General features: G+C 39.4%; 2 protein-coding genes across 2 annotated transcripts in view; one reads left to right on the forward strand and one right to left on the reverse strand.

The window, feature by feature from the left end:
- Nucleotides 1-7341, reverse strand: part of ATP6V1D (ATPase H+ transporting V1 subunit D) — a 21663-nt gene extending 14322 nt beyond the window's left edge. The window contains exons 1-2 of the mRNA XM_025869855.2: nucleotides 7073-7341; nucleotides 2353-2470 (exon numbers count right to left, since the gene is read on the reverse strand). Coding sequence (XP_025725640.1) covers nucleotides 2353-2470; nucleotides 7073-7113 — 159 coding nt within the window. The 5' untranslated portion in view covers nucleotides 7114-7341. The remainder of the gene's footprint in view (nucleotides 1-2352; nucleotides 2471-7072) is intronic.
- Nucleotides 7342-7482: 141 nt separating this feature from the next.
- EIF2S1 (eukaryotic translation initiation factor 2 subunit alpha) lies at nucleotides 7483-24433 on the forward strand. Its single transcript, XM_025869853.2, has 8 exons — nucleotides 7483-7881; nucleotides 12037-12278; nucleotides 14583-14662; nucleotides 16446-16597; nucleotides 20228-20334; nucleotides 21638-21735; nucleotides 22835-22978; nucleotides 23890-24433. The coding sequence occupies exons 2-8, from the start codon at nucleotides 12038-12040 to the stop codon at nucleotides 24013-24015; spliced, it is 948 nt and encodes a 315-aa protein (XP_025725638.1). The 5' UTR covers nucleotides 7483-7881; nucleotide 12037; the 3' UTR covers nucleotides 24016-24433.
- Nucleotides 24434-26048: the final 1615 nt, after the last annotated feature.

Here is a 26048-nt window from a genome sequence, read left to right on the forward strand (position 1 = left end):
AGAGAGAGAGAGAGAGAGAGAGAGAGAGAGAGAGAGAGAGAGAGAGAGAGGCAGAGGGAGAAGCAGGCTCCCCGCCTAGCAGGGAGCCGATGTGGGACTCGATCCCAGGACCCTGGGATCACGACCTGAGCCGAAGGCAGACGCTTAACCATCTGAGCCACCCAGGCGCCCGGAACATACCCCTTTTATACCAAGTTATCTTAATTCTAGCATTTATCCAATCAAGTTAACTAAGTGCCTGAGATTCTGTCCCAGGATTGTGGCATATATTTGTTGCAAGGCAGAATGAGCACTGACTGGGGCCATTTTTGACATCCCAAACCTCCAAGAGGATACCCTCTTCCCGGTACCCCACCATGGCAACGCCCAAGCTGCCACCCGTTGTCAGCCGCCCTGCCTAAAGCAGCTGACCTGCGCCACTGAGTCAGTGGCAGAATATTCCCTGTCATACCCTGACTAGAGGGAATATTTTCTCCCTCACCCTCAGGCAAGCAGGTAGTCTGGGGCTCTGTTTGAATCAGAGGGCGTGTCTATATACCATCTTCCTCCTCTAGGACAACCTCCTCCTCATCAGAGTCATCACCCCAGGGATCCCAGGCCTCTGGGGCCCCACTCTCCTGAGACATCACAGTTCTCCCTTCAGCGTGCAGAGGCACTCGCCCTCTCCACCCTCCCAAGCCCATAATTCCCAAGCGTCCCTCCTGCTGTTGGGATTCCTCCAGACACAGCATCCCGAGGGGGAGGAACGTGCGGCTCGTGCGGCTCACACATCCCCTTCCAAAGCCAACACTGCTCCGGTCTGCAGTCTGCTCCGGTTCCCGCCCTATTCCCAACTCCCCTCCCGACTCCCCTCCCCGGCGCCTCACCAAGCACACACGGAGGCCCAGCCGTGCTGCAACTGCCGGAGGGCAGCTCTCCCTCCTCCCCTCAGGCAGGCCTTCTAACTCCCTGCTTTCACAGATCAAGGGGCTTGGTGGGGCAGTCACGGGATAGTTAGCTCAAAGGGCACCTCCTGCGCGCCACTCTAGGGAGGGTCAGAACAAAGCCTTCCCACATTCTGGTCAGGGCAAACATTAACCTCCATGGAGCCCACAACACATAGCCCCGAGGAAGGTGAAAGTGCAGCCATGAACAAGAGGGAGGGCCAAAGATGGAGTCAGTGTTGTCAGTACTCTTACACATACACATAAGGACTGAAGAGTACTCTCCCCCACTAAATAGTAAAACTACGCATTCATCAACAGAAAAATGGTTAAATTCCATTATCCCTTCGATGGCGTTCCATGCAGCTGTTATAAAGAAAGAGGCAGATCTATGTATTGATGTAGAAAGGGGTCTATACTCTGCCAGGGGGAACAGGCAGGAATTGAATTATATAATGTATAACAGTTGCATGTTACTAAAAACATCCATATGAAAGAAACACTATAAATCAAAGTGTCACAGAGAACTCTGGGAAATGAGAAGGGTAGTTGGGAGGGGGAGAGGAATAATCTTCATTTTTTAAAATATACTTCCGTATTCACATTTCATTTACCTAAAAAGCACCGAATTGAAACATACTATGTGCCAGCACTGTTCTAGGCACAGGAAATAAGTGCTGAAAGGTTTAAGTCCCTGATTTCACAGAACTAACACTCTCTAGTGGGGGCAACCAATCAAACAAGAAAATATGCAGTAGTACACGGTATGACAAAAATAAGGAAATGTGGGGCACCTGAGCGATGCAACTGGTTAAGCGTCAGACTCTTGGTTTCACCACAGGCCATGATCTCACCGTTGTGAGATCGAAGCCTGCGTCTGGCTCTACACTAAGCGTGGAATCTGCTTAAGACTCTCTCTCCACCCTCTCCCTCTGCCCCTCCCTGTGCTCCTGCTCTCTTTCTCCTCTCTCTCAAATAAATAAATCTTTAAAAAAATAATAAGGAAACGTGACAGAGGTAAATACAGTGGTCACTTCAGATTGGGTGATCAGGGATGGCTTCTCTGAAGAGACCAGAATGATCAGAGGAGCAAATGATAAGTTCTGGGAAAGAACATTTCAAGCAGAAGAAACAGCTAATGAAGCTAATGAAAAGGTCCTGGAGGAAAATGGCAGGGAGAATGCTCCAGATGAGGTTAGAGTGGCAGGCAGGGGCCAGATCGGATCAAGTGGGGCTTTGTAGGCAAGAGTAATGAGTCCATATTTTATATTAAATGATCTGAAACTTGTTACAGTCAAAATGGTATTTCTACTTCTGAAAGAAAAAAATTTAATTAAAATAACTTAAAAATTAAAATGCCAATAGCCACGCTGGATTTTCCTTAAATATCTCTAAAATAAATAACTGTTCTAAGCACAGTTCATTCTACCTCTATTATCTTCTTCAGGATCTGTCGAAATCGAAGAGTTAAGGCATCAGATTTTTTCTTCAGGAGGTTTCGACCTGTCTGTGCTCCTTTTAATCGAGCCTTCATGATGGTCTGTGCCCTATATAAACAAAATTAAAAATATTTATTCCCACTGTTTAAAAAACATAAAAATACTTCCCCCAATATAGTACTAAAATTATGCTTTACTCCGATGTCATGAGAGTAAGAATATATAGCATCTGTGCTGACAGTTATAATTAATTGGTTTCTCAATACTGTAGATTTCCATCTTCAGTGTTCCATAAATAAGTTCATTTATTTAAAAGAGAAATAATTCTTTGACCAGTATCTGGGAAAAGTTATTTATTAAATCATAATAAAATTTATCAGGAGTCCTACTTTATGATGCCACCATAGCTAAAATATTTATTTGATTTGTAAGTTAAAATAATGTCTGTGTTTCCATTATAGGTGTATTAAGCATTTTTTAAAAATCTGTCCACTAATAAATATCAAAATTTGAAATGCACTTACCTTCAGGACCAACAATTCCACTGTGAGGAATTTATCCTAAAGATTTACTCCCACATGTACACAAAAATATATACAAGGTTAAGGATGAGTACTCCAGCCTTGTGTGTAATAGCAAAAGGGTGGAAGCCAGCTAAATGTTCCATAAATCATGGTTCATCATAAAATGGAACAATATGCAGTCATAAAAAAGAGGAAGGTAAAAGAAGAATATAATCTATATTACATTCTCTTACTCATGCAAAGTAAGGGATAAATATGCTTATATTGATACAGAGAATACTTCTAGAAAAGAGTCACAGAAACTGGTAACAGTTTCCTTTGGGAAACGGGACTGAGTGGGAAAAATGGATTTACTTTTTACTGTATTTATAGTATTCTTTTGGACCTTCTCTAATATATACCACAACGAATAATTACTTTTTCTACTGAAAGTGTGGCATTAAAGTATTTTCATTTCATTAGACAAAATCCTACTACCAATACTTTTATTAACTTGTAAATGACTCAAGGAACCAATAACACATATTTCTGAGAAGTGACAAACTACAGAACTCTTACCTTATTCCAATCTTTTCCCACCAGAAACCCCAATACCAAAGTCAAGAAAATAACAGCAAAAATTGACATTTCTGTTCTTACTACCATATACCAGATAAAATTTAATAATAAGAAAAAAGTAGAAAATAAGATTTAACAATAGACTATAATGTAGATACTTAAGGTGATTTGTATAAGAGGGTATAATTTCATATGACCGGTGTTATAACCAACTGCAAAATAGCATGTATTAATGGACCTTTGGGTAAATTCTTAGATTTTACTGAAATCTTTTACCATAGGGGAAAGGTTACTGAGACAATTCTATAGCTGGAATAAACTTTGAACATTATCTTGAAAATGAGGCTTAGAAAAATCAAACACTTTCTCCCAGTCACTCTAGGAAAAAAAAAAAAAAAAGACTGAAACACATTTCTGACTCCAGTTCCTTGCCCAAGGCTCAAACCAAAGCCCACTGTATCCCAACCACATGCCACACTGCCTATTACAAATAGCATCAGATGAACAGTCCTCTCTTTGAAAACTACTATTAGTAGCTAAATTTGCACTGACTGGCCTCATTGGAAGTCTGACCAAGTGAAGCTGGTTCAGTTTCCAGCCTTAGCTGGAGCTATCCACTCCAATGTGTACATTTAGCATATTATCTTGTTGATACTAATGACCAGAATTTGGGCTCAAAGACTTGGATCAAATTTAAGTCAAATCCCAGTATTGCAGATTCAATATGGTAAAAAAGGTGAGCTGGTTGATAAAATTGAATTTACCATGCTAATTTTAATTTCCTCTTAGTTAATGGCACCTGTGAAATAAACACATTTTAATTCCTGAGACGTGAAGAGTGACTTGCCTAAGGGCTTACAGCCAGTATGTCATAGAACCTGGATTTGACGGACTCCTGACTGCAAATCCTTCATGCTTCTTTTGCTTTCACTCTAAACTTGTTTTGTTCTCTCTGCTGCCTAAATGGGAGACAGCCCCACTTCACAGAATAACACTGTAAGGTGGAACTGACACAGAAGTCACTAAAGTATTTTCTATCCTAGCTCTTAAAAAACCGACTCCTTTATAAGTTTTAGTGCTGCTCAGCACTAGGAAAGAAGTTCGACCTTCAGCTAGAACGATGACTTTGTTTTCAGCTGAATCAAAGACATCTGACTACATGACAAAATACCTGCTGCTAAGCCTTGGGGAAAATATTTAGAGAAGCAGTAACTTCCTGCACCTTATTTTCCTCTCAATCAGCAAGCTGAATGCTCTCAAATAGCAATTTTCAATTTACAAACCTATTAGTCTTCTTGTCTAAGCCCAAAGAAGTCCATTTTTACTTCTTAGTCTCAAAGTAAAAACAAAAAAATGTTAACATTCTGACTACTATCAAAAATAAACACAGCCACGGGGTGCCTGGGTGGCTCAGTCGTTAAGCGTCTGCCTTTGGCTCAGGTCATGATCCCAGAGTCCTGGGATCAAGCCCCGCATCAAGCTCCCTGCTCAGCAGGAAGCCTGCTTCTCCCTCTCCCACTCCCCCTGCTTGTGTTCCCTCTCTCGCTGTGTCTGTCAAATAAATAAATAAAATTAAAAAAAAAAAACACAGCCAGACATTAAAGTGGTGAAAACAGATTTTGTTCAGTAACCACTGACAGTAGGAGAAAAAGCCGAGCTCCATTCTGACTTGTGGAGAAGTGGTTGGGCATTTTAAAGGAAGAATAGGGAGAGGAGCAAGAGCAGACTCAAGAGTCACAGAAGTGAAAAATTACAAAGGGCTGGTCACTGAAAATGACACTTGGCCAGCTGTGTCTGCTAGCTGGCAATCATGGAAGTTAGGATTCTATCCTCCCAGAGACTGGGAGACGTCCATCCTTCCTAATAACTACATTTCAAAGAAATGGCTTTCTGATCCTTGAGAATGACACTTCTAAGTTGTAAGAGAGAGATACATATTTCAAAAGGAAAAGAAAGCATTCATAATTGTAAGCCATTTTTAGTGAATGCCCTAAGAAAGGGAGGTCAGGGGCCTAATCATCAGGTATTGGATAGAACAAACAATAAATTCTCCTGGAAGCACTGGGCTTTCTCAGGCAGGCATTTTAAATGGGTGCCAGGGTCCTTCAAAGAACACAGCCTTAGGCCATGCTAGTCTGGTGCTCTTTCAGTGCAGACATTGGTTAGAGTCAGGGTCAAGTGCTGGGAGTTCTGGTAGCCTTAATCCTTATCTACTTTACAGACAGTGCCTTTCTCCACAACTGACTTGCTTCCCACCTAATAGAAACACCTGCTAGAAAATCAGTAGGTGAAGGTAAAAAATAAGCAAACAAAACCCAAAACCCTTTCATTTCATTAAGAGCTGCAGCCAACCTGCAAGAGACAGAAATTTAAGTCTGGGGTTTGAAAATAATTCTTTTTTATTTTAGGCATTCTCAGATTCTCTGAGAAAAAAGTCAGGATGAAGGAAAAAAACCAAGAACACCCCCAAAGAAATAGGACCACTGTCAAAGCCAAACCTGATTTTCTACTCCTCACTGGGGGGAAAAAAAGGAGGAAGTAGAAGAGGAGAGGGCAAATAACTAATTTTTACTTTCCACACATTGTTAGGCAAATTTGAGAAAACTACAAAACCTTTAAAAACTGGCCAGAGGCACCTGGGTGGCTCAATCCGTTAAGCACCTGCCTTCAGTTCAGGTCATGATCTCAGGGTCCTGGGATTGAGCCCCGCATCGCACTCCCTGATCAGCTGGGAGCCTGCTTCTCCCTCTCCCTCTGCCTGCCGCTCCCCTTGCTTGTGCTCCCTCCCTCTCTCTCTCTCTCTCAGATAAATTAATAAAATTTTAAAATAATAATAACAATAAAAACTGGCCCAACGCTTAGGGCACTATGCTTTTTTTTGTAGACCTTCTATGGATTAATTCTCAAGACATACTCTCCTCCTGGAAACAGCTCACGTTTCGGTGGGAAAGATATGTAAACAAATATCCACTTTACAATCTGATGGGTGGTATTAACAGAGGTCTGTCTGAATGAGGCGCAATGGTGATGGAGCAAACGGAGTGCCTCGAAAACTCAGGGGTATCTTCCCACCGCAGGTAACATTTCGTGGGATCTTGGAAGAGGAGAAAGGGGATCCAAGATGAAATCTGACGTCCACGCTAGGGCAATTCGATTCAACGCCCAATTTGGCCTAGAAGCCTCTTCTATGTGCTTCTCACCAAGTAAACTTCCCCTCTCAATGTATTTATCAGACCTCGCTGGCTGGTCCATCTCACCGTTAAACTGTGAGCTCTTAGGCAAAACTGGCGATGATTCACAGTTCTAGAAAACCACTACCCAGCTCAATAAGGGAATACGGGATGAATGGCTCGATTGATGAATAAAGTCAGCGGTCCTCCGTAAAAACCAGCAGGCCGGGTAGCCTGTCCTACGGGTTGGGATTGCTCTGTCCAGTATGGTTCCCTCAGAGGAATGTGTGAGGGAGCCGTCAGGGAGCATCGCCCCAGACTCACGAAAAGGGACGGGGGAGAGCTCAAGATCCCAGCAAACAAGGAACCTCGCTGCTGGTCCAGGGTATGCAGGGACTGCTGCTCGGGACAGGCGTTCAAGAACCTAGAAATGCCGCTAGACCCGTTCTTTTACTCACATGCGCGAGGGAAAGATTTCAATTCGGTCTTTGCCCGACATTCTGACGATGACAGTTTGGCTCGGATCCCCCGCCGGGCAATCGAGGCTGCAACAGCCCCAGCCACAGGGTCTTCCTCTAAGGGAGTCAGCTGGTTGTGTCACCTGACCTCGTCGCGTTGCTAAGTGGCAGCTGGGCTACGTATATACGCCTTCTTCACTTCCGCTTCCCGTTGGCACGTGGGGAGGGTGGGGGGAGGACAAGAATGAGGCGATGCCCGGATGTTAAGGCCTCGAACCCCGCACTGAACCGCCCCTCACTTCCGGTTCTCCTCCTAGCCGCCCCCCCCTCCAGCTCCCAGGAGGCTGCGCAAGGCTCTACACGCGCGGGGTGAAAAAAACAGGAGAGAAGAGTACACTCCTTGTCTTCTTCCACTTTTCATCTTTGGTCACAGCGCCACCTCATGGTTGATTGAAACTTCGAGAGAGGATTAATTCTTCAAGGACAAGGAATCAGAGTATTACCGCTTCCCTGCGCCTTGAAAGTTACTTAGCGAAAACGATAGATATCGAGAAAGCGTACTTTTCAGGTCCTCCTTTGACCTACATTCTTCCTTTTTTTTCGGAGGACCTAGACTCTATGGTTAGTGAGGAAGAGGGACCGCTATTCTGTTGGCGCATGCGTGCTGCGAGGTGGTTCCGCATGCGCGGTGGGGTAGAACCAAGCGCACGCCGAGGAGGATCGGCCGCTGGTGCGGGTGGACTGTCTGGTCTCTGCGGTTAAAGAGCACGGCACGGGATCCCGGCGCGGGATTCAGACACATACCTCAGGTGACTAGTTCCCCAGATCGGTTTCTTCAAGAACTCACTTTAGTTGTGTCCAGTGACTTGGGTGGTCGGGAGAGGGTAGGCCCCGGGCTAACACCCCTCCCTTTCCCGTTCCTGCGCGGGAAGTGTCTACACCACCCGCCGGCGCCGGGTGGGTCTTCCGTGTTACAGCGGTGTCATGGTACGAGTGGAGGAATCTCGTGAACAAAGTGGGCCAAGTGACCGTACAGCCTCTTCGATATGCTGAAAGTGAGGATACTTTGAGATGGGGGCGGCCTCGGGAAAACACTGTGACACCCCCGCCCCAGGACGCTGAGCACTTTACTCTTTCTGGGCTTGAGAATCCCACCGCCACCAGGTTTTTTTTTTCCTTCCGCCCCACCAAATATGGACACCAGACCAGACACTTGAAGGGACCATTGGGTTGGGCAGCAGTTTTGACAAGAGCTGGGTTAAAAGGATCAAGAATAGTTTATTTGTCCGATAATTTATTTTTTCTAATTGGCGTTCATATTACCGTATCGCTTGACTTGCGCATTTTTATAGAATAAGCCATCCCTTGCTTCGATACTAAAACATACTGTTGAAGAGTTCACTACTCTTAGTATCGGTTTTCCGTATTTCAGCACCAATGAGAATAGACTTACGCGCTGTGGCCTCACAGTTAAGCATAACTAAAAAGATAAGGGAATTTTGGGGTTAAATACGTGTTCAGCCTGAGGCCTCTATTATTATCCCCCAAACTGAGGCTACTTTATCATTAAGCAAGAAACATTGTTTCTTGGAGAAAAGGTGTAGCAGAGAAATCTTGGTTTGTCTTCCAGTTGAATTTACCAAGGAAAAATCTTGTGATTATGTGTCTTTCAATAGTTCGTGAATTATATAGAGCTTTACTGCCTATTCTGAGTTGATTGGATGCCAAGTGACAGTTAATGATTATCCTAAGATCTCGAAAAGACACACAGTAATATTTGTAGAAATTGGAGCTTTCTATTTCAACTACAGTGAAATAGTTTAAGAGCTTATTTGCGTAGCACTCCTGTACTAAAAACTAGCATCCAGAGAACGTTATGGATAAGCATTAGAACCAAATTAGAATTATCACGAGTTTTCTCTATCACATAATGCACTTAACTTTGGAAAGGAATGTGGACTTCCTGGATCTATTATGGTTACTTGAACATGCACTGGTTTAAGAAAGCAGTCCTACCTACCATTTGACCACGCAAAATTACTGACAATGCAGGGTATTTGAAATTAGCTTGGAGTTCAGTTAGAATATTTTGAAAGAGGGATCTTTTTTTACTGAAGAACACATACCATATTGTAGTACTCTGACATACTGAGGCTCTGTGGGTTAAAGGTATTCTGGATTTGATATCAGAAGACTTGGTTTTAGTTCCTGTTCTAGTACTTATTAAGCATTTATCCTTGAGAAAGTCATTTAATATTTCTGTTCCTTGGTTCCCTTTTTTTTATTTTATTTATTCATTTGAGACACAGAGAGAGAGAGAGCGTGAGCAGGGGGAGAGGCAGAGGGAGAGGGAGAAGCAGACTCCCCGTCAAGCCAGGAGCCCAATGTGGGGCTCGATCCCAGGACCCTGGGATCATGACCTGAGCCGAAGGCAGATGCTTAACCATCTGAGCCACCCAGGTGCCCCTCTTGGTTCCCTTTTAATTGATTGCCTCACTCTACTTTCATAGTACTTTATATTGTTATTTACTCACTAGTTTGTTTCCCACTCTATACTTAACTTCCTTAGGTAAGAATCTTTTAAGTGTCGGTAGTGCTTAGTACATAGATGCTGCAAAAATAATTGTCTAACAAATTAAGTTACAAAATGGAGATAGTACCTCTTTTGCCTTTTAATGTCATATTTGTATAGCACATTACACTTTCCAAATTTTTACATATATTTTAATCTCATTTGATACACTCCACAAACCTTCGAGGTCCATGACACAGGCTAGAAACTACAGTTTAATGGGAATGCATTTCCCAAGCAATCACAGCTAGTAAGTACTAGAGTAAGGGCTGGAACCCATGTCTGGAGCTATTTTCTGCTTAATAGTTACTTTGTTGAATAACATACTTTCGGCTGTGTTCTTTTTGTACCCTGTATAATGTGAAGAGATTGGTATCACTTAAAGCAGTAGTATTCATAGCTCTTGCCAGGATTCTTTTACAGTATTGCCTTTGTTCTTTAATCATCAAATTAAGTCTTGCTTCCCCAGAATTAATCAGCTTTACTCTTTGAATAAACCTGGTAAGTAAATGTGGTTGGCCCCTGTTAAATCTTTTAAAACTGTTTCACACATTTCTGTGACATCATTTACTTTGATACCCAGTTTGAAACTTCTAGCTCTCAAACTTTAGTGCTTTACATACAGATATTTGACAACAGTTGTCCAAAGGGGGGGTGGGGGGGGCTCTGTTTAAGAATGAAACAACCAGCTCAGCAGTTTCTTGGCGGGTAATTCTGGCCATTGAATGTCTACTTCCCTTTATTTCCTAAATCCCTATTTTGTCAAGGTAGAAGAGAAATGCATTTCTGCCATTATTATTAATTTGCTGCTTTATTTCTTTTTGTTAAACAGGATAGATTAGTACTGAAAGCTTGTATTAATCTACGGTATATGCTTTAATACTGAGTATGTATATTAGTGTTACTTTTTTTAAAAAGATGTTTCTAACTAATATATTTATTGGTAATATTGAGTGAAAATACATCATGGTGAATAAGAGCACAGACTATGGATCCAAGCTTCAGAGGTTCAGATTCTGACTATCACTTGTTAGCAGTATATGACAGAACAAGTTAATTGGCCTGTGTTTCTGTTTCCTCGACTATAAAATGGAGAGAACTAGGGAGAGAGGCAGTGACCAGATCATGTAGGACCCTGTAAGTAGTAGAAAGATGTTAAAATCAGTGGGAAGCCACTGTGAAGACATTTGTGGGTGCATTTAACAGTTCTCAAACAGTACTGCCCCAGAACTCTCGGGTTCTATAAACTGGATATGGATATATCCTATCTTTAAGATCAAGTAATGGCAGCCTTAATTCCCAATTAATAAGAAAAAAATTGGGGCGCGTGCGTGGCTCAGTCGGTTAAGCATCCGGCTCTCGATTTTTGGCTTAGGTCATGATCTCAGGATTGTGAGATGGAACCCCACATCAGACTCTGGCTAGGCATGAAGCCTGCTTAAGATTCCCTCTCCCTCTGCCCTACTTGCTTGTTGTCTTTCTCTCTCTCAAAAAAAAACGAATTTTCACACATTTTTCATAGGTGTTTAGGTCCTACTACTGCCTATTTTCTGAACCTTGACAATAGTAAATTAAGGTTCGTAGAAAAACATGAAAGTCATCAGCTGTGGTTAGTTTTACAGCTTTCTTTTAAAAAATACACTTCTGTGCATGGTATAATTTCAGTCTTATGGATCATAAAAGGAGTGGTACTGAAAGTAGGTTGGGTAGATCAAAGAGAATAGTTTTTAAGAGACTCTTGAACTTTATAGTAATGGAGTTCTATAAAGCTATTCTCAAGATTGGGTATATCTGTTCAATAAACGAATTTAGTTGTATTTAGTTATATTTAATATTTTTGTGATTAGTAAGTTTTTAGGTTTTGTCTTAACATACGATACTGTAATTTTGACTAAAAGGATAGGGTATATTACTTGATGTATGATTAGGACTATGGTTTAAGTAGATAGAAGAGTCTTACCTTTATGTAGTGGGTGGTAGTATATAGTCTTAGCTGACTTGGAGAACAAGTAGCTTTAGTTTTGCTGATAGGTTTATAGTAGTAGTGATGCTTACCATCATTTGTTATTTCTTAAAGTGGTTGTATTAAAATAGTATTTTACTCTTGAGGTGTACTTTTAATCCTTAGATCTCAAAGTACTTTATAGATGGTCATTATTTTTTATGATTCCTCTAAAACCGAGGTCGGAGAATCACCCAAGCCTTACAAAAATGTGGAGCAAAGTAAAATTAAAGCTTGATTCCCAGACATCTGTCTGTTTTCTGGTACCATTTAAGAAGTTTAAAGAGATGAGAAGATTCATCATTTCTCCCGTGGCAAGATGTGGAAAATTGATTGACATTTCTTTATTTTGACCTTAACATTCATTTGATTCTTTTGTTTAAAATGCAGAATGCCGGGTCTAAGTTGTAGATTTTATCAACACAAATTTCCTGAGGTGGAAGATGTAGTGATGGTGAATGTAAGGTCCATTGCTGAAATGGGGGCTTATGTCAGCTTGCTGGAATACAACAATATTGAAGGCATGATTCTTCTTAGTGAGTTGTCCAGAAGGCGTATCCGTTCTATAAACAAACTCATCAGAATTGGCAGGAATGAGTGTGTGGTTGTCATTAGAGTGGACAAAGAAAAAGGTAAGTGATAAAAATACCTAAAATATAAACTTCAGATTTAAAATGGTTTATTTAAAATTTTATTTTTGTAAATTGCTGACTGTTGTAAAAACATCTCCTTTTATACTTAAAGTTTTTTTACATACACAGTTGTTAGATAAGAATGCTAATTACCCATCTAAGCAAGACCTCTTGTTAGTAGTGGTTTAATTAGCACATCCCAGGGCTAGTTTGTGTCAAGTAACTTGACTTTTATTCCCAGAGGTTACCAGAAATTGATAGTTGACTCATTGTGGCTAAATTCAGAAGAGACAGGTAAGTAAACCAGAGTATCAGTTCATATATTTGTTAAGATGCTTTTTTATTCAGGGGCGCCTGGGTGGCTCAGTCGGTTAAGTGTCTTGACTCTTGATCTCAGCTCAGGTCTTGTTCTCACAGTTGTGAATTCAAGCCCCACGTTGGGCTCCATGCTAGGCGTGGAGCCCTACTTTAAAAAAAAATTTAAATTTAAATTTAAAGCTAAATTTGTAATCAGATTATTGGAGGAACATGGAAAATGGGGCAAAGGTAAATGGACTTTAGGAATATTTTATATAGGTTTTGAAAAAGGAATATACTGCAGACACATACCCAAGACCCAGTATTCTGTATCTCTTTGATTATTAGAATGTTTGTGTTCTATGAATGTTCATTCACAGTGTCCAAAATTGCTAAACGTTTGAGGAAACAGGAAAATATGACCCATACAGAAGAGAAAAAGGAACCAATGGAGATTGACCTAGAGGTGACTTTAATATTGGAGTTAGCAGGGGCGCCTGAGTGGCTCAGTCATTAAGCGTCTGCCTTCGGCTCAGGTCATGATCCCAGGGTCCTGGGATCTAGCCCCGCATCAGGCTCCCTGCTCCGCGGGAAGCCTGCTCCTCCCTCTCCCACTCCCTCTGCTTGTGTTCCCTCTTTCGCTGTGTCTCTCTCTGTCAAATAAATAAAATCTTTAAAAATACATATATATTGGAGTTAGCAGATAAGAATTTTAAAGCAGATGTTGCAACTGCTGAAGGATATTAGGAAAATAAGCTTATAATGAATGAACAAAATGAAATCTCAGTAAAGACATTAGAAACTCTCATAACTAAATATAATTTCTAAAATTAAAAGTATGATATCGAAAAAAACTCACCAGATGGGCTAACAGCAGGGTAAAGATGGCAGAAGTCTCAAGTTAGACTTGCAGGTAGTTCATTTAAAAGAACCAGTGTGAAGAACAGAGCAGGGGAAAAGCAACCTGTCAAATATTAAAAGCTCTATTCCAAGAGAAGAGAGAGAAAGGGCGGAACATATATTCGAGGAAATTCAAACCAAAGTTTCCCATATTTGCTGAAAAAACAAATGTACAAACTGGAGAAGCTTGGCAAACCTCAAGCAGGATAAATACTGATAATACCACATCTAGGCATATTAAACTATTGAAAAACAAGAGATCGAGAAAATCTTGAAAATAGAGGAAAATGATTCATGATTTACAGGGGAACAGTAGTACAAATTACTGTTAGTATGGTATTCTTACTGAAAATAATGGCTGAGCATTGAATGACATCTTGAAAGCACTAAAGAGAAAAATTGTGAGCTCAGAATTCTAGAATATTTAAAGAAAATATTCAACAATGAAAATAAAAAATGAAGACATTTTCAGGTAAATAGAAACTAAGAGGATTTATTACTTAATCTGCATTATAAGAAATGGTAAAGGAAATTATGCAGGCCCATGAGGTGTGATGCCTGACATGGGGATATGTAAGTAAATATAAAAGACTATTTTTCCCTCTTAAATTCTTTAAAATACATTTAAGTGCTTGTCTCATTTTGTACCCATGGGATTTTAATTTATGGAGGTGATGGACAACATGGTGAAGCCAATGCCATGGCCACACCATGCCCATGCAGGGCCACCATGAGGAGGAAGCACCAGTTTTGGTCAGGAGGCAGAAGGAGCATCAAAAATATAGAAAATACATAGAACACAATTGACCCTTTGATGAGTTGATGCCAAAAAGACAAGTATGAATCCTTTGACCAGCTTTCATTTGGGTAATTGAAAGTATTAGTTCCTTTCACTGAAGTGATAGAAAATACACAATTAATGATGATACGAATGCATGTCTGAAAACAAAAGTCTCTAATCTTACGCAGTATTTTACTGGTAGGATTTTAGTGGGGAGTAAGTACAGGTATGCCAACTAAACAGTCTGGTGTAAAAATTTATCACAGTGGTAAGCTAGCACCTGGGCAGGGATGATTTTTTTTTCCCCCCAAAATTTTTTCATACAGGATATATTGATTTGTCAAAAAGAAGAGTTTCTCCAGAGGAAGCAATCAAATGTGAAGATAAATTCACCAAATCCAAAACTGTAAGTCTGATTTTTGAGTGAAATTAATCCACTATTTAATATATTTAATAAATAATCATGTAGTATTCTTGGCAGAAAGTGAAAACCTGGATTTTCTGTACCTCTATTTCCATTTACAATTAGGAGTTACATAGGATAATTCGAAGACTTAGTTTCAAAAGAGTTACAACTGCAGTGTTTTTACCTCATGGTGGTACTACCTTAAGGCATTGCTTATCGTGTAATATTCTAAAATGAGTATACTGCATTAGTGTTTTTAAGTTATTTTAGGTTAAATTAACGGTGGGTGACTTCAGTTGGTTTGACTTCTCATAACATGTAGTTCTTAACTTTAAAGCCCATTCTGGGATAAGTCACAGAGACAACCAGCTGTTATATGTTAAGAATAAGCAAGGTTTTGTAAAATGTGAATCCAGGAAAGCAAGGCAGGGGCCTGTTGGTAGTTTTTTTCCCCCCTAGTTAGAGTCCATTCTGTTTCACTTTCTTATTTTGGCTGTAATCTCCTACTTCTGTACAGTAAGCATTAATGAAGCAAAAGTAACTGTTTTTTCATTCTTTATGTTCTGTCTATCTTTTTTTCTTCTCTGGTCCTATTTAGATTATCTTTCATTCTCTAGATCCTTGGTTCTTAATGGCAGTGTTTCCACTGTGTTTTTCTTTATTTTTTGTTCTTTTCTCTCGTGTGTTTCTGTCCTCAGGATAAAAATGCCAAGAAAACAGTGTTTAAATGAAGAGAAGATTTTTGAAATCTTGCTTAATTAACCCCAGTAAATAAGAGAATAAAAATCTAAAAGCCAAAAGACCATTACCCAAATCTTTCCCTTTGTTTTACTGATGTGTTTACTATTACTGCAGTGTGGTTTACACATTAGAAAACACTATCAGTGAAGTCCCTTCTTAATAAACCGAAGACCTGGCCACTCAGAATGTAGTCTCTGGACCAACAGCATGGACGTCACCTGACTGCTTAATGCAGGATCCTCAAGTTCCACCAAGTTTGAGAAGCTCTGCTCTAGGAAACTTTAACTTTGTTTTGTCCCTTTAGGATATTGTAAAATGAGTGTTAGTAGATCTTATCAGGACGATAAGGTGATAGAATGAAATAACCAACGTTAGTACCTTTCCTCACTCAACTTTCATGTGTAACGTGAAAAACCTCTTTTCTTATGTCCTCTCTCTTCTTTAAGCCCTTTTATTTTTAGGAAATTAGAAAAAGAGTTTGACAGCAGTGAGTAGGAGATAGGTGCATTGAAGGATGACTGCTAAATGATAACAGAGCAGAATACTAAAATCTCAATCCTGTTCCATGCTGTCATATGGAATAATAGTAATAGCTTACACTTGTATAACAAAAGTTTTGTGTAACATACAAATTCTGTATATTTGTATAATGTTTTCCAGGTATAATTTGGATAGATTTGATCTCTCTGCAGTAAAAAGGAGAGATACTGGTATTTCCCTTTTCTAGAAGAGGAAACAAATTTAGAGAGGTTAATTGGTTCCTAAGTAAACTTAATCTGGGTCTTAGGACAACAAGTGTTGTACTGTTTCTACTTGTTATACACCTGCTTGAGTTAAGTATTATAGGAAAGAGAATATTTCTCTGTGAGAAAAGAACTTGCTGTGTATGTTAACCTTTTGTTGTTGAGGAATTATTACAGTGTAACCAAAGGTTGGATTTATATGCTGTCTACTGAAACGTAAAAATACCTTTCTTTTCTTACTTTTTTTTTTTTTAAGATCTCTTATCTTTGAATTGTTGAACTCTTCATTTTGTTTCTAGGTTTACAGCATTCTTCGTCATGTTGCTGAGGTGTTAGAGTACACCAAGGATGAGCAACTGGAGAGCCTGTTCCAGAGGACTGCCTGGGTCTTTGATGACAAATACAAGAGACCTGGATACGGTGCCTATGATGCATTTAAGCATGCAGTCTCGTAAGAACACCTTCTTGGCTCTGATTCTACCTTGATAACACAGCTGCTGGGTCTAGCACACAAGTTGAGAGCCTGACATGTAATAATAGCACAACACCCCCATAATAAGTTCTTGCCAAATTTAGATTAAAATATTTCCATGTAAAAGGCCCATAATGCGGGCCAGTCCTATGTAGCCAAACATACAAAATTGTGTACACCTTAGTTTTCGTAAACCATATGGTTTCAGCTCACATTTTCCCCTCCTGGTTTTGTTATTACCCTAGCTAACTTGGGTCAATGTAGATGTCTCATCTACAACTGTACCTTGTTTTCTTTACCTCAGTTCCTTACACCTGCAGCCCATGCCACTTTAGCCAGTTTCCATATGGCCTCACCCTGGGTCTTATCACCAGAATTTGGTGTGCTTACAAAATCTTTAATTCATACATTCTATTCTTTTACCACAGACAGCCTCCTGTCCTTCCAGCTCCGCCATAGTTAGTCTGACTCTGTGTCTTCTGAATTCTTAATGCCAGACTATAATTCCAAACCTTTTTCTTCCTCCGTGTCTTTTTACCCTTTCCTGTCTTCTCTTTCTTACTCAGCATAGACATATCATGGTCCATCATTTCAGCAACTTCTTGCCAATATCATGAGCTTTTGCCCTGTTTTTCCATCTGTTACATCCAGCCTTGGACCGATGTTCCTGCCTTCTCTGCACTTGTAGAATGCTGGGTGCTGCTAGGAAAAACCACAGTCTTGCAGGTTGGTGCCACTGCATATTCATCATGGTCTCCAACCTCAGCTGCGCCTTCACTGCTTCCTCACATTCTCTCTGCTCTTTGTCAGTTCTTCCTCCCATTCATAGAGTGGCTATTTTAGAGCTTTTATACACTCTCTGTCAGATACCCACTCCCCCCTTCCCTCACTCTCAACTGGAGTGCCTACTACCTGTTCTTTAAAGAGAACAGAAGCCATTGCCCAGGTTCTCCTCTACTCCTTCCACTGTCTCAGCAACCTTCTCTCCCATCCGTCATTACCTCCTGCGCTCCTGTCCTGAATTTGTATCCTTCCTGCTCTCTAACTCACCTTACCACCTGTGCGCAGCTGCTGCTCAGGGATCGTTTTGTCTGTTACTCCCTCTTTTGTGTCTTCAGCCTTTCTCTTTGTTGGTTTTGCTCCATTGGCATAAAAATACGCTCTAATCTCCCATTTATACTAAAAGCAAACTTTACCTCCCCTCTACTTACTCCTGTAGCAAGCACTGTATTCTCTCTTTTTAAAATAGTTGGACCCAAAACAAAAAAATAAATAATAAAATAGCTGGACCCCTTTGGTTCTCTGTACTCAATTGTCTCTCCTTCTGCACATCCTACTCTTGCCCAAGTGTTAATGCTCCGCAAGCAGCCTCTCCATTACACTGAGGTTACTTTCCAGCCTTTGTGCTGCTGAAGGATATTGGTCCCCTCAGCTCTCAGAATGGCCGAGTGGACCTGGGACTGATGGAGCTTCCAGCAGGTTGGCTCATCTGGGGTCCAAATGCTTTCCAGCTCCCCCCTGACTGTTTTTATACCACATTGTGGGAAAGGTAAGAATAATAACAACAGCAAACATGTATAGACTTCTCACAGCAGCGCATGGCGTAAGTGCTGTTATTATCCATGTCTTAGAGATGAGGAAATGGAGGCAGAGATTAAATAATTTGTCCACGTGCACAGAGCTAGCAAATGGAAGAGTCCCGATTCAGACCTAGACACTGGCTCCCATCTGGAGTTTATGCTGTTGACCATTAAGCACTGCTTTATATTTCCGTCCCCCCGACTTCAGTCGTGCACGCCTTTCATCCCTCAGCGTGCTGTCATCGTCCAGCCCTCCCTCACTTCACCTCCATGACCGCTCAGCAGGGGCATACATCTTTTCCCTTTTCCTTAACATTCTTTGCTTCATCAGCCATGTAGTGACTGTCCACGTTTAACTAATGATAATTCTGTGCCACATGTTCTCTAAATTAAAAAATTTTTGAGATAGTTGGAAACAATGTTTTATCCCTCCCAACCCATTCCCCTCACTCATCAGCAGGAACTACTATTCTATAATTAGTATGCACCATTATTATTTACGTTTCTGTGGATTTATTACATATATGTACCTATAAAGTATGTATAGAATCATTTTTGTATTTTAAAAATTTTCTTAGTTTATTTAAACTTTAAAAAAAAAGGAATTTATTCTGTCGTAGTTTTCTGTACCTTACAGTTTTACTTATAAAACTCTGAATCTCTGAGTAGGATTCTCCACAAAGTGATAGATGTGTACCTACTTCATACTAATTTCTGTGTAGTACTTCATTGTAAGAATGTGCTTTATTTGTTTCTCTATTAAGAGATATTAGGTCATCCTCCCCCCTTTTTTTCCCATTTTTTTAAACCATGCTATTACGAATATCCACGTACATGTCTCCATGTACATTTGGGAGTTTCTAAGGTATATGCATAGCAATAGAGTTGTTGGGTCATAGTATTGATTATATGCATCTTTAAATTTACTCAGTTTTGCCACAATACTCTCCAGATTAGTTCTACAATTTATATTTCCAATAGCAGTTGTATGAGCATTCCTGTTTCTCTTCATCCTCACCAATATTTGGTATATATCTCAGATTATTTTCCCTTTTGCCAAACTGATGGGTATATGATAGTACCTTGTTTTTTGTTTGCATTTTACTGGTTGTTGGTGAAGTTAACAGCTTTTCATATGTTTACTATTTTCTGTGAAACATCTGTTCATCTCCTTTGCTCATTTTCTGGTGGTTTGTCTTCTTGTTATATTTTGTAAGCAGTATTAGCCAAATGAAAGTTCCCTCCACCCAAATTCTTTAGCCTTTCATTCCCTAACCCCTGCTTTTCTAGGCCTGTTGTGCCATTTCTGTTTTAATACTTTACAACTTTCTTAAAACAGTTCTACCTTCGCTTTTTAAAGTCCTACCATTCTTTTAGTCATTATTTCAGTTTTTTCATTTGTTCATGTTCCATAAACAGTGGTGACTAAGTGGTGACCCTGGTCCCTGTCTCATGGCACTCAGAAAGGCCAGATGAAATGCCACTTCAGTCCGTGCAGCCCTTCCTGACCGCATAACTGAAAGTAATACCTTCCTCTCCTGACTTCCAAGGATGTACTTTTATTTTAAAATTGCTTGTATGTTTTTGTCCTTTTCAAGCTCCTTGAAGCAGGGACTGCTAATTACATGGAAATGTTTAATTATACTGGGATGTCCAGTATATTAGGAGACATTTTTAAATTTCTTGCTTTAGCCAGATCTCTAAACTTTTCTTCAAATAATCAGCTGGGGGTTTTCTTTTTGTCATAGTAGTGCTAAGTGCTTTACTTGCATGATCTCATTTAATATCACAACCAGTGAGATGTACAGTTTTTATCCTCATTTTACAATTTGGAAACTAAGGTCTGGAAAGGTCCCAAAACACATAGTTAATGAAGTGTAAAGCTAAGATTTGAACTCAATTCTGACGCTAAAGCCTGTGCTCTTAAACATTATTCTGTGGTATTGTGTTTGGTATCACAGTTATCTGTAAAGTAACCTTGGCCTTTGTTGTTTGTGTGTCTGTGTGTGTTTTGTTTTGCTTTAATTAGAGACCCATCTATTTTGGATAGTTTAGATCTGAATGAAGATGAACGGGGAGTACTTATTAACAATATTAATAGGCGTTTGACACCACAAGCTGTCAAAATTCGAGCAGGTAAGTGATTTTTTTAAATGATGTTTAAAATAATTTTGCATGAACCAGAAAGCTGTTAAATAATGAGCGTTACCAAAGAATATGTTGCTACATCAGCATCTGCACGTTTTTCTCTTATAACAAGAAAAGCTTAAGAAATTATTTTTGCTTCTACTGAACCATCATAAAATGTATGTATTGACACAAGTGAAAACTGTCATATATGCATTCAGCTAACCTTAAGTTAGTCCTTTTTTTTCCTTTTTTTCTTCTTTTTTTTAAAGATTGTATTTATTTGAGAGGGAGAAGCAGACTCTCCGCGGAGCAGAGAGCCTAACGCAGGGCTCGATCCCAGGATCCTGAGATCATGACCTGAGCCGAAGGCAGACTCTTAACTGACTGAGCCATCCAGGCGCTCCAGCCTTTTTTTTTTTTTAAAGGGGGTGGTATTTTGTTTTAGTAAATACTTTAAAATATTTTAAAAGTAGAGTGTTGTCCTTTTATGCCACCCTGGATTAACCACTGTTAATATAGCTTGGAGTATATTCTTTCAAACATTTTTCTCACATATACTGTATAGGAATATATGTTGTTTACATTCAGACATAAATGTCTTTGTTTTTATAAAGATTGGATCATACTGTGCAAAATTTTCCTCAACTAGCTTTTTCCACTTGGTTTGTCATGGCGGCCCTTCCATTCAGAACATGGGACTTTTTCTCAATATCTTTGATGGCAAGGTATAATATTTCGTAGAATAATAAACCAGTTCTCTCCTGGTGAACGTTTCGGTTTTACCATTTTTTTCACTATTACAAAAAACATTACAAATTAGCAGCCTTATAACATAGACACTTACCCAGTTGTATAAGTGTTCTGTCAGGCAGGCTTCTAAAAGTGGAACCGCTGGGCAGAGGGGGTGCAATTTCTAAACCGTTCTAAACAATTTGCAGTGATTATTTCACTCGGTCTTTATCACACTCCTCTCCACTTTACAAGTAAGGGACTGAGGCCTGGAGAGGCTGGAATCACCGTATTAATCCAAGCATAGCCAGAAATCAAGGTGTTCGTTGGATATCTATTTTTTATCATTTTGTCATTCAGGGGCTCAATGTGGAAGAGAAGATATATTTTCACTGTCTACTCAGATAATTTATAATTAAGAAAGTTAATAGTTGGAGTAGATTTCTAATTGTGAAAGGGTGATAAAAACTTTTATAAGTATTTGAATCCTAGTGTGTCTGCCATATCTCTGATTTCTTTTAAGCCTTTAAATACTTTTTTGCATTTTTTGGTATAAGTTTTTGAATTTCTGTAATTTTAGATATTGAAGTGGCTTGTTACGGTTATGAAGGCATTGATGCCGTAAAAGAAGCCCTGAGAGCAGGTTTGAATTGTTCTACAGAAACCATGCCCATCAAGGTGAGTAGTCCATTTTCTCTCTCCCTGCTAAAATACCATCCTATACCAAATCATTCTTTTTATGATATTTCATAACAAGCATTAAGGATAAATGGTTCTCAGTGATGTTGTCTAAGGGATGCTACTGCTAGTGTCACAGTGGATAAAGATTTCGATTCGTATTTAGTGCCAGAGGGGGCCAGCTGTGTGAAACTTAGAGAGTTCTGAGTCCAGGGTGCCTGGGTGGCTCAGTTGGTTAAGCGACTGCCTTCGGCTCAGGTCATGATCCTGGAGTCCCGGGATCGAGTCCCGCATCGGGCTCCCTGCTCAGCGGGGAGTCTGCTTCTCCCTCTGCCCCTCTTTCCTCTTGTGCTCTCTGTCTCTCATTCTCTCTCTCTCAAATAAATAAATAAAATCTTTAAAAAAAAAAAAAAAGTTCTGAGTCCATAATGCTCCTAGGACCTTGAAAAGGGTAACATATCTTCTCGTATTCACACACATCTTTTAGGAGTTTGGTCCCAATCTTTTAAGCAGTAAAATTAACCAGATGGTTGTTATTCACAATCTCTTAGATTTTTCTTCCATCAGTTTACTTTAAAACCAAATAAGAATTTTTGTTTGTTTTCGAGACAAATTATCTATTCTGATGATGGCTACAGTTAGTTTAGCTACCAAAGACAACTGGAAGTCATAATTCTACATATTTGGTATTGCAGTAGACTATTTATACTGGATTATATCACTTGTATCAATTCGCTTTTGCTAACAGACCACCCCCAAGTTGCTGATTACAGAATTGGAAATTAAGTTTTGGGGTGATTTTTTTTTTTGTAAGATTTTATTTATTTATTTGAGAGAGAGAGAGAATGAGAGATAGCATGAGAGGGAATAGGGTCAGAGGGAGAAGCTGACTCCCTGCTGAGCAGGGAGCCCGATGTGGGACTTGATCTCGGGACTCCAGGATCATGAACTGAGCCGAAGGCAGTCGCTTAACCAACTGAGTCACCCAGGTGCCCTGGGGTGATTTGTTAAGGCAGCAGAAAGCAAGAGTTCTTAAACATCCTAATAGTTTTGTGTTGTATAGGTACGTTCCTAATGGAATTTTTGTTGTCTTCCTTAGATTAATCTAATAGCTCCTCCTCGGTATGTGATGACTACAACAACCCTGGAGAGAACAGAAGGGCTCTCTGTTCTCAATCAAGCTATGGCTGTTATTAAAGAAAAGATTGAGGAAAAGAGGGGTGTCTTCAATGTTCAGATGGAGGTAAGATCTGTAGCGTTTCTATCTTTTTCTTAAAATATGTAAGAAATTTAGGGGCTCCTGCCTGGCTCAGTCGGTAGAGCATGGAACTCTTGATCTCAGGGTTGTGAGTTCAAACCCCATGTTGGGGTTAGAGATTACGATTGATCGATCAATAGATAGATATAGATAAGAAATTTAAGTCATCTAAATGATTTGCATTCTAAAATCCTTAATCAAAAAATAAAATCCTTAATCACAGTGTTTCAAAACATGAGATATATGTAGGATTATAACACTGCTAAGCCTAAAATAATCATTGACTCAGAGGGTTCTAAAAGGGCTTCTTAGGAGTAAATGAGAACTGTCGTGTGATGGTTATTCACGACTGAGGTCACTGATGGTGTTAGGTTTATGCCCCCGCCAAAGGAAAAAATTAGGCAACAAAAAATGAGTGATTGATTATTGTCAGAATTTAATACGGAAGGCTTAAAATTTGATCTGAGGATTAGAAACAGCATTAGTTTATTTTCCTCATCTCAACAAAAATGAAACCTATTTAGAAAGAAATAGTAATTTATTTTGAATCCAGAAGATGCATTTTTACAAGACATCTTGTGGGTTTGAAAGATACAGCCACTGAGATTATATTTTTTCAGTTTTGGCTTACAGAAATAACAGACAGGAATATTCTGTCTTACTACACATTCATTTTTTTTTTTCCTAAATTGTGTTACTCTCATCCATTTCTCCCAATATTTATCTAATGGAATTTATTAATGATGCAGTAGCCTTCAAAAATGAACAGATAGAGCAGAGTTGTTAGGACAGGTGGTTCTTTAAAAAGAGTTAAAATCTAGGCAGTAATAGTGTTGAAGTGGAATTTGCATACTGTTGAACTACCTCACTTTGAAATGATGCCTCTGCTTCCACAGCCTAAAGTGGTCACAGATACAGATGAGACCGAACTTGCAAGGCAGCTTGAGAGGCTTGAAAGAGAGAATGCAGAAGTGGATGGAGATGATGATGCAGAAGAAATGGAAGCCAAAGCCGAAGATTAACTTTGTGGGAAACAGTCCGGTTTAAGGAACACAAAGCAGCCCTTCCTGGCTGTAAACCCTAGACTTGAAAGTTTTCCAGTATTGAAAACTTCAAAGCTGAATATTTTTTATTTCCAAGTATTTAAATGTTCCAACAGACCAAAACGTGACATGCCCTCCTAAAAGTCAGCTGTTTTCACACAAGAGCTCCAACATTCAGCAGTTTTTAAGGGAGTGGGCCTAACTTCACTAGAGACAAATCTTTAAGAACAGTCATAAAATTGAGCTTGTGGTTTCCATTTCTGATGTCTCCAGATTGGCACCCCTTTGTAGTTCAGTGCCTCCCTGAGATTTACCAGGAGCACCCAAAGCAAATAGCCTCAACCTTTCTATATAAAATGTATCAAGCAAACATTAAATAAATTTCTGGGATATTTAACTATAGGCTTCTTCCTTCTTGTCACCAGTTAAAAGCATTATGATTACTAAGACCCTAATTCTATTACTTCCATTTTAGTCTAGATGTAGAAATACAGGGGCAGGTGACCAAAAGATCTATATAGTGGATCCTTTCAAAAGGAGGGTGTAGAGAAAATAATTTTAACCACAGTTAAAGTTGACTCTTAGGGGGAAAAAGCCTTAAAATGTGAATTTTAAAATTACATAGGATGTGTGCCTTTTACCAATATATGGTAAATATTGAACAATATATGGTATGAGAACAATATATGGTATGAGGGAGAATTTATCACACTGGTCCTTGTTGGTGTACTAAGCTGCTTTCCCTGAGTTTGTAATTCAGGGTGGTAAAGTTTTTTGTTTTCTTTTGTTTTTAAAGATGCTGCTGCTTTAGTTATTTAGAGTATCCTTGCCCAACTTTTGATTTTTTTTCCCCCATTAACATATTCACTAGGTGCCACCTAGAGCTTCAGCTCTTTATAACGAATAGGGATCTGATTAAACACAGTTGAAATGATTTTTCTACATTTCCATCGTTTTTGTGTTTAAGCGCTAATTGTTTAAAAGGTATATGAATCTAAAGGTAAATAAATAATAAAAGTAAATAGATTTCATAGATAACACATGGTTAGAAGTTAGAGTTACATTAGCCAGGGTGTAGAAAGTGTTGTTACTTAGGTCTTTTTCATAGATTTAATCTCTTAGGATACTTGAGGTACTAGATTTATTTTATTAATTATTCCTAAGAATAGCTATTTAAATACTTAAAAGATTAAACCTAACCCACCTTAACTGAGTACTAGACTTAATTCAATATTAAAGGGACTGGAAAATAGAAGTGTGTTGGTGAGACAGTTTATGCCATATTTGGTTTGTCCCTGTTTAAGCAGCTTTTTAAGTCCACAAGTATAACCTCATTATGACTACTGCCACGAGGTAGCCATGATTGCTAGTACATGCCATACTGGGAATATTTAGAGGAGGAGCTAGGTGTATTCAAAATTGGCACATGATTTTCATTTTGGTCTTTTTGAGGAGTCAGAAAACAAGTCTATAAAGTTTGTGGCATCAAGAATGTCCTCAATATATAACAGGTGCTCCTTAAATGTTTGTTGTAGGCAGGGGAATTGAATTGAACTTCCACTTTGTTTCCTGAATTTTTTACACTTCAAGGCATAACCATTGAGAAATACTGGTGACCTCCATGGTGAGTGATTTTTATCCCATGCAAGCCTTTCGCTCAGTTCCACAACAGTTTTGCAAAATTTATGACCCTTCCCAGAGAAAAGATTAATACTTCACTGATACCATTAAGGAAAGACCTAATTAAACTTAAAGCATACATACCTGCTAACCTAACAATACCACTTTCAAATATGAGGACAGGCTACACACCCAGCTCTAAGTAACCTGAGGAACAGATTGACAAAGACAACTGACCAGTTTATCAGTTTATCCGAATCTCGGATCACCATACAAAGACTTTTCATTAAAAATTGACAATTTCATCTCCCCATTCTGCCTGTGCATTAAAGTGGTTATCAACTCATACAGCTGAAAATCAGCAATAGTTTGGGTCTTGTTTAATCGTAACT

Source organism: Callorhinus ursinus, unplaced genomic scaffold (assembly GCF_003265705.2).
Source record: "Callorhinus ursinus isolate GAN/ISIS: 27379988/994484 unplaced genomic scaffold, GSC_fseal_2.0 scaffold8, whole genome shotgun sequence".
Lineage (NCBI taxonomy): Eukaryota > Metazoa > Chordata > Mammalia > Carnivora > Otariidae > Callorhinus > Callorhinus ursinus.